This window comes from Apis mellifera, linkage group LG13 (genome assembly GCF_003254395.2).
Source record: "Apis mellifera strain DH4 linkage group LG13, Amel_HAv3.1, whole genome shotgun sequence".
Classification (NCBI taxonomy): domain Eukaryota; kingdom Metazoa; phylum Arthropoda; class Insecta; order Hymenoptera; family Apidae; genus Apis; species Apis mellifera.
In genome coordinates this window covers 8,229,940-8,238,691 of record NC_037650.1, presented here as the reverse complement: position 1 = coordinate 8,238,691, position 8,752 = coordinate 8,229,940, and the positions used below count along the sequence as shown (strand labels likewise).

Here is an 8,752-nt window from a genome sequence, read left to right as displayed (position 1 = left end):
TCAACCCTCACCTCGTCGCGCGCCTGACACGCGGGACGACAGGTGGGAAAGAAGATTCGCTTCGATCGGGGGGAAGGCGAGAGCATTCGATACGCTTGGAGTCGTACGCTGCGCGAATGAATCGCGTTTCCGATTGTTACCGTGTATAAAACCGGAATGTATCCGAATCCACCCCCCTTGTGGAGCACGATAGGAGGGAGGGTAGGGAAGCGAGAAGTAGGGGTTGAGAAGAGGGGGCGAGCAGGACGTTGGGGGTGCAGGTGAGAAGGGAGGGGATGGCACGTTTCTGCGCAACTCCGATTCCGCGTTTCTCCCCTGTCCCTCGCCATCTGCTGGAAGCTGGACGAGTGAGGAGATGTATTGAACAGGCTGAATGCGCGTGCAGAGATGCGCGAGTATCCGCGAATTCCCGGCAGCACGGGGCCGCAGTCCGCACAATAAAGAAAAAAATTGCCACGGAGTTGGAGGGACGGAGAGGCGGAGCGGCAGAGAGGAGTAAAAGAGAGAGAGAGAGAAAGAGAGAGAGAGAGAGAGTGAGTGCACACCGTCCTAATCCTCCTGGACGCCGAAGAGGCAGACTCGATTAATAGTCACGGTCGCGAGAAGAGAAACGACGTCGTCCTCGTGCGCGCGGTTGCTCGGGATGAGACGGCCACCGTTGTTACTTTAAGCGGAGCATCCGGAACGGAGAGCGTCCACCAATTCAATGGGCCACACCGCGTCCGCCGATTATCGTCCCGAGTGAAAACACGTTTCTCAATTTGTGAACCGCCGACGTTTATAATATAAATCGTAATAAACCCCTCCCTCGACGCTTCTTCCATCCGTTGTTCCTCGTCGAGACGAGGCGAGGCGAGGCGAGGCGAGGCGAGACGCCACCTCTGTTCGCGCGTGAGTCGAGTTCGTTTCGGTGGATCGGGAGCAGCAGCAGCAGCAGCAGCGGCAGCGGCAGCAGCGGCAGCAGCAGCGGTGGCAACGAGCTAGCTAGGAAGCTAGCTAGGAGAGAGACGTCGGATGAGAACGATGAGACCAGGCGGGATACTTCTGTTGCACCTGCTACTTCTGTGCATATTTTTCCTCGCCTCCGAGGCGAGGCTCGCTCAACAGGCAGCCGACGACGACGACGACGACGACGACGAAGATTGGGACGACGAGGACGACGACGACGACGAAACGGACGAGCAGGGTTATCAGTCGAAGCCCGAGGTGGACGACGACGGTCGCATATACAAGAACCCGAGGAATTCCCCGTCGGCTGTTTGCCCTAGGGACGAGGGCCAGGCGGATTTGTTGGGTCAGAAGTGTCTTCGAAAGTGTTCCACGGACGAGGATTGCAAGAGCAAGAAGAAGAAATGCAGATGCGACGGTATTTGCGGGATGTCTTGCATCAAGCCCGAGAGAGAGTGCCCGGTGCTGAGCGACATCCAGCACGGTGTAATGACGATGACGGGGAAGTTTTTCGGCGATCGGGCGCATTACACCTGCGATCCCGATTACTACACAGTGGGCTTGGTCGAGAGAACGTGCAGGGGCGACGGTAAATGGACGGGAACGACTCCTTCCTGCAAGAAAGACGCGAGCTCGTTTTGCTCCCAACCGCCCAAAGTGAAAAACGCGCGACACAACGCGCTCGCCGAGCAGATCACCTTTGATCTGGGCAGCGACATTCAGTATTCCTGCGATCACAGGTATACGACTACCGGGATCAGGAAGGCAAAGTGTTTGATGATGGACAGCGTTGCTAGCTGGTTCGGGCCTGATATCACATGCGAGCCGAAAGTCTGTGGGCCTCCCGCGGATATAGCGAATGGATGGCACGCCGGTACGTATATTTTCTTTCTCTTTTCTTTATCTTAAATAAGCATAGTTTATTTAGGGTCTGATTGGAGGGAAGAGAGGTCTGGATCTTTGTGACATTGTAATTGAATATTAAGATACCGGGGCGAAATTTTTTGTACAAATAATTCTTGGATCTTTGATTCACTGTTTGCTTGCCATTGTTTTATAAATTTTTATTTATAAAATTTTCATGAGGAATCAATAATATTTTAATCTTCGTTCTATGTCGTTGAATTAAAGCATGCATTGTATCTGATATAAGACTTTCGATTCCTTTCTTTTCTTAATTCAATATTTAATACCTTGCACACTTAACACTTTTAAATTTTTGTCACGTAAGATCACATTGCTTTTGTTAAAAGGTGAATGTTACACGTACGACTGCCGCGTGTCGTATCACTGCGCGGATGGCTACGAATTGGTCGGCAAAGCGGAAAAATTGTGTTTGGAGGATGGCACATGGACCCCCAAAGAATCTCCACAATGCGTCCAAGCAAGTATTTCCTTTCTTTCTTTTTTTTTTTTTTTTTTTTTTTGACAATAATATCCATGCCTTTGATAGTATAGAAATAAGAATACCAATATAATTATATCCCAATCTATATTATTAGTTCAGGTATTTGAAACTAATGGACCGAGAACATTTTGCAACATCATCCCTTTATATAATATATATAGAAATTTTTCAATTTTAAAAAATATCCCATTTTTTAAAAAAAAACCATTTCTCCCCTTTTCCTCCCTTCCACGTTCAAACGTTCTCATGCACTCGTTTCTTTCCGAGCCAAGAAATGTTTCCTGTTCAGGTTACAACGGTGCAATGCCCGAAACCGGAGAATCCAGTGAACGGGAACGCGGTGTACACCTCGTATGCATACAATTCGATCGTGTCGTACGAGTGCAAGTACGGATACACGGTGGTCGGCGCAACGACCAGACGTTGCGGGGCAGATAGAAAATGGACCGGAAAGACACCTACCTGCCAGGAGATTAATTGTGGTTCACCTGGTGTCCTGTACAACGGTTGGATCGAGAATATCGAGGCGGGTGAGTCGCATGATGGGACAACTAAGGAAATTATTTATTAATAAGCACGAGCAGTGTGAAGAAAATCGAAAAAATATTTTTTTTTGCCGCTGAAATGGAACGAGAATTTATCGAGGAATTTTTTTTAATTTAACATCGATATTACAAACTTTTAGATTAAAAATATATATATATATTTATATTTCATTCCGCTTTGATATATTCTTGTTCGAGAAATTTATATTTATTCCTGTTAATTATACTTACACTGTTTCAAACACGGATATTCGTTGAATCGAATACCCTACAAATTTTTATTATTATTATTCCATATTCTCATTTTCATAAACCATCAAAAAGAAAAAGAATAGAGCACTCACGAATGTTCAAAAGAAAAAAAAAAAAGAAACTCAAAACTTCTCCACACTGACCTCTTGACACGCGCATTCCAACAGGTACCGGGCTTGGTGCGAGCATAATTTTCCGGTGCAACGATCACATGAAACTCGAGGGAAACACCTCGTCCGTGTGTCAGATCGACGGAAAATGGCGTTACCCGGTGCCACAGTGTCTCGCCCCGTGCGTGGTCCCGCAGATAGAGAACGGCAACATCACGGTGGCAAGCCACGACAGGGACCACATCAACAACGTGACCGTGGTCGAGCACGGTGAGAGATTGCTGGTCTCATGCGAGGAGAATTACGAATTCGCGGCGAACAGCACGGCGGTGGTTTGCAATAATGGCACGTGGTCCATTGTTCCGAGTTGCTCGCCGGCCAGGTGCAAGCAGCTGCCTAGATCGCCGAAAAACGGGATGGTGATAGCGCCCAAGACCGATCACGGGATGAAGGCGGTGTTTAAATGCAAGGACGGGTTCGAGATAGTCGGTGGTGGGCCGTTGAACGCCTCGTTGTCGGTCGAGTGCCAATACGGCAACTGGATCGGGGACATTCCCCATTGCAACCAAGTGTTCTGCCCTTTCCCCGGTTTCATCGAGAACGGGAAGGTGTTCCTGATGGGCAACATGGGTGTCTACGATTACAGGCCCTACGTCAGGAAGGTTGTGAACAACAAGCAAATTATGTACGATTGCGACAAAGGTTACGTGTTGGACGACGGGCCCACCGGGGCAACGTGCATTGGAGGCAGCTGGCATCCCAAAGAGTTACCCAAATGTATCCCTGGACAACATCCCAGGCTCAGATGGAGCAGGCGTAGGAGGTCTGTGAACGAGGAGGATCTCACTATGAATTACAGGTGAGTTGGAAATATTTGTCGTAAAGTTTGTTAGAAAGAAAATGAAACAGAATTCAATGATGTTAACAACTGATCGAATAATAATATATAATTAAATTTGAAATATAGAAAAGGAGAAATACAATTTATGAAATTACTTTGCATTGTGATTACTATTGGGTTGGCAACTAAGTAATTGCGGATTTTTTTTAGAAAATCAAAGACAATTTTTTCATGGAACTAAATAACTTTATTCTGTAATGTGTTGCCCATTTTGATCAATGACTTTTTGCCATCTTTCAGGCAGCATCATAATCCCACGTTCATAAAACTTCTGATTTTTATTAGCAAAAAACTGAATCAGGTACGATTTGATATCATCATCATTATTGAAATTTTTACCATTCAAGGAGTTTTGTAAAGATCGAAACAAAAAGTAATCAGATGGTGCAAGGTCAGGACTATATGGTAGATGTGACAAAACATCCCAACCAAGCTCCAATAATTTTTGCTGAGTGACCAAAGATGCGTGTGGCCTTGCATTGTCATGATGGAATACAACACCTTTTCGATTTGTCAATTCGGGCCACTTTTCTTCAACTGCATTGTTTAATTTCGTTGTTCAATATAGTTGTTCAATATAGACAACAGAATTGATCGTTCGGTTGGGTGGTAAGAGTTCAAAATAGACAATTCCTTTGTAATCCCACCAAACTGATAACAAAACCTTCTTTCGATGAATAGCAGCTTTTGATGTTGTTCGAGCTGGTTCACGTGGCCTGCTCCACGATCTTTTCCGCTTGATATTGTTGTAAACAACCCATTTTTCATCGCCAGTTATCAGTCGTTTTAAAAATGGATCATTTTCATTACGTTTCTTTAACAAATCGCAGCTGTTAATGCGTTACGTTAAATGCTTTTCTTTCAGTTCGTGAGGAATCCATGTATCGAGTTTTTGAACATAGCCAAGTTGTTTTAAGTGGTTTTCAATGCATGTATGTGATACATGAAGCTTCTCTGCAATCTCACGAGTTGTACTGTGACGATCCGAATTATTGCTTTGATTAGGTCGTCATCAACTTCAACTGAAATCCGCAATTACTTAGTTGCCAACCCAATACAATTGCGAAAATGGAATACGAGATTTCCAAAAGTTCAACGATAAAATCTGTGCAAGTCGAATTAAATCTTTTTCCAGAAAATTTATCGAGTTCTTCCGCAAGATCGGGAAGAAGTTGCTTCATCTGGAGATGAACAAGGGCAAGGAACATGGGAAGCACAAACTCGAATCGAAGAATTCGAACTCGAGCCGTAACGACAACACCACGGAAGCTCCGTCATGGAAAAAACACTCGGGCCACGGGAACAGGTCGCGTCTCCGCGAGGAGAAGATGATCGACTTCCTGAAGATCGTTTATCGTAAACTGCAACGAATCGACGCGAGACAATCCAACAATTCCACGAACGGGAGCATGCACGATCTCCTGAACGCAATGAGCAAGAACTTCTTCCACGTGGATCTGTCCGAATCTAGGCGAAACAATTCCGGGAGAGGTCGTTCGGACTTCGAAATACGGAATCAAAGGGAATTCATCAAACTGAAGAGGGAGTTCGAGAGAATAATGCGATTCTACAACAAGTCGATGCGTTGGAACGAGAAGCAGAATCGGAAGGATTCGAAGAGGAAGGGCCAGTCTCACGGGGGGGAGAAGGGGAAGAAATCGAAGGACAAGAAGAAACACCGTAAGAATTATTACAAAGGATTCTACGAGTTCGTGAACAGTTACGTGACGGAGAAGTTGTCCATGCTAGAGAATCGAAACGCCACCGAGGAGTTGATGAGAAACATGAAGATTGACAAGTTCACCGTACGTAACGGAACAACGTTCACAGTGGGCGAGATGTACGCCTTCTTCAAACATATCATAGAGGCCAAATTGAACGACACGACGGAGGATGCGTCGACGGAAGCATCGTCGACGACCGTGTCTTCCACGTCTTCTACGAGCGCAACCTCCACCGCCATTCCTGGCATTAACGGTAACAGCAGCAGTGGTGGCGGCACAGTGGCGCCACCTAGCACCGCGTGGACGAGCACCAGCACGATCACGACGCCGGTGATGACTGCGGGGAAGGAGATCGAGTCGAGGAATAATCGATCCTCTGCGATTCTTCGCAACGAGTCCTCGGTGCTGGACAACGAGATCCCTGCCAAAGAAGGAATGCCAAAGCACCGCAGCAAGCGAATACGAAACGCATCGGAGGACAGTGGTCCTCCCCGTCAGAAGAGGAGGCTGTTGTCCCTGAACGACGTGCTGGTGGTGGCCAACAAGGAGAACACCGTCGACCTTGTCGGCTCGTCGCCGAGGAGGAGCGGGAGGAAGAGGATCTCGAAGAGGTCTAGTTCCTACGACGACGAGAAGACCAGGTTGTTCACGTTCAAGGAGTTGGAGGCCCAACAGCAGAGCCGCTCGAAACGATTCCTGCCACCGTCTGAGCTCGATAATCAAATTTTTTTAAAGAACTTATACCTTCACGCTTACGAGGACGAGTATCGGGCGAACGTGAAACGCTCGATCGTCCACGCGAATCGTACGAACGAGAAGCAAGAACCGGCTGTCTACAGGAGGCGCAAGGGTAACCTGGACGCGTACGAGATCAAGTGAGACGCGGTTTTCATTATTGTGTTGTGATAATATTTGGCGGGAAATTTACTGAGATTATTAATAACGATATCAATCGATTTTTAGGCGAGTATACACCATATACGATAGGATTATAATCGTTGTCCCTCGTCGATGCGCATTGTAAGACGTGTATCGCGCTTTTTTCAATGAATCAATCTTTTTCCATTTGCCAAGTCTCGGTGTGTGACCCGATTCTTCGACGGATCGGGTTCGATCATTATTCGACACTTATTCGCCGCGATGTGAGCTGATAGAAAGTGTTTTTTTTTTTCTTTTTTTATAAGCAATGTTGTTCGTTTAAGTATTGTTTTACTTTCGATTTCTTTGTGTTTCTTTTTTATCCGATGTGATCGTTGATGGTTAAATGAACGATTACTGATGATGTCTTTTTGTATATTTGATGTGAAAAGTAGCGCAGCATGTAGCGAGAAAAGAATCTCCCCCGAACAGCTTTGAAAACTTCGTCGAAAAGAAGTGGATTGAAAGTTTGCATAGGGTTTTTTAATGTCGACGATATTTAAGAACTGATCAACTTCGAATTTTTAATTCGTCGGGCATTCTTTTTTCGGCCCATAATGAATGAAATGAATTTTCAACGTTCAATTTTTGAGGAAGGAGATTGTTAACAAAAAATTTCATTATTTTCATTGATCTGTGATAATTCGTGAAAACGGTAATTCTTCTTTTAGTGAGCATAGAGTTAATCAAAACACTTTTTCGAAAAAACGAAAAAGAGAGAAGAAGGAAATAATCAAAACGAGACGAGGGGTTTCAGCTGCGAGGGGTGAAAATATATTTTAGATATAAAGTAGTCGCTGGATATAATCGGCAGCGCGAGACGTTTATTTTCGAAGTAGTTGGACAGCTCGCATCGCAAAAAGTATTTTAAACTCTTCGAGAAATTCGTATTAGTAGAAGGATATGTTAAACGTATTTTAAGTATGTCGTGGAAAACCCATTTGAAACGAAGATGAAAATAACGATAAAATAAGGAATAAATAAGATTAAGAAAAAGAAGAAGAAGAAGAAGAAAAGAAAGAAAAAAAAAGAAAGAGAAGAAAACGAGTCGAAGAAAATGGAACACGTTTTTGGAACTCGTTCTCGATCAAAACGATCTTCCGTTATATAATCGATTAAGTTTTCACGAACCGCGAGGCTGTGTTTGTTAAACTATTAATATCGATTTAAAAAAATAGGTTTTTTAACTGTTATTATCGGAAAGCATTGTGTGTGTAACGTTGTATATAATACATTCACGTTGATTTCACGTATTTCTCTTCCTCGGTTTGATACCAAAACGATAAAAATATATTATAATGTATACACGGTCGTATCAATACACCCGTCCTCGTCTCTTCGTAATTAACTTTTACTTACGAACGTTTCAAATCAACCAAGTACACACATTCGAACCATTTGTATCGATCGATCGATCGAATTTTCTCACACGTACACACACATACACCCATACACATATTGCGAATCAAATTATACACGAGATACATACAGATAGACACACACACATTCGTGCATTTTTATGAATGACAAGCCATGAACAAGTATCATTAGTGAATAATAAGTATTATGATACGAACAATATTTGTAACGTGTACATTATTATTCGATTTCCCAAATTATTTTATCTACTCGTATTTTTTCATTTCCTAATTTTTTTTAAGATTTCAATTATTTTTTTTTTTTTTTTGATTTAATTTGATATAAAAAGTTCCAATTCTCTTCATATTCAATCCATTTCTCTTGTAATTCACAAGCTAAAATCTCTCCCAAATCCAAACGTCCATGACGAGAATCCATCTAAAAAAAAAAAAAAAATCAAAAAAGAAAAATCGTCAAAATCAAATAATTAAATTAATTTTATAAATGACAAATTCTTTCCCAGATTATTTTGTGAATAACCTCATTCGATCGATCGAAACTTATTTATTAAGTGATTGAAGTTTGCA

General features: G+C 43.6%; 1 protein-coding gene across 1 annotated transcript; it reads left to right on the top strand.

Moving 5' to 3' along the window:
- Positions 1-390: 390 nt before the first annotated feature.
- Positions 391-8,387, top strand: LOC410467. Its single transcript, XM_006564049.3, has 5 exons — positions 391-1,822; positions 2,202-2,332; positions 2,646-2,886; positions 3,321-4,122; positions 5,300-8,387. The coding sequence occupies exons 1-5, from the start codon at positions 1,015-1,017 to the stop codon at positions 6,765-6,767; spliced, it is 3,450 nt and encodes a 1,149-aa protein (XP_006564112.2). The 5' UTR covers positions 391-1,014; the 3' UTR covers positions 6,768-8,387.
- Positions 8,388-8,752: the final 365 nt, after the last annotated feature.

What these genes read in the sequence shown, in the direction of transcription:
- LOC410467 (XM_006564049.3), top strand. Translation starts at nt 1,015, where the DNA reads ATGAGAACGATGAGACCAGGCGGGATACTTCTGTTGCACCTGCTACTT. An exon ending in AGCGAATGGATGGCACGCCG is followed by an intron (nt 1,823 to 2,201) that starts GTACGTATATTT and finishes TTTTGTTAAAAG; the next exon opens with GTGAATGTTACACGTACGAC. An exon ending in GATCTCACTATGAATTACAG is followed by an intron (nt 4,123 to 5,299) that starts GTGAGTTGGAAA and finishes ATCTTTTTCCAG; the next exon opens with AAAATTTATCGAGTTCTTCC.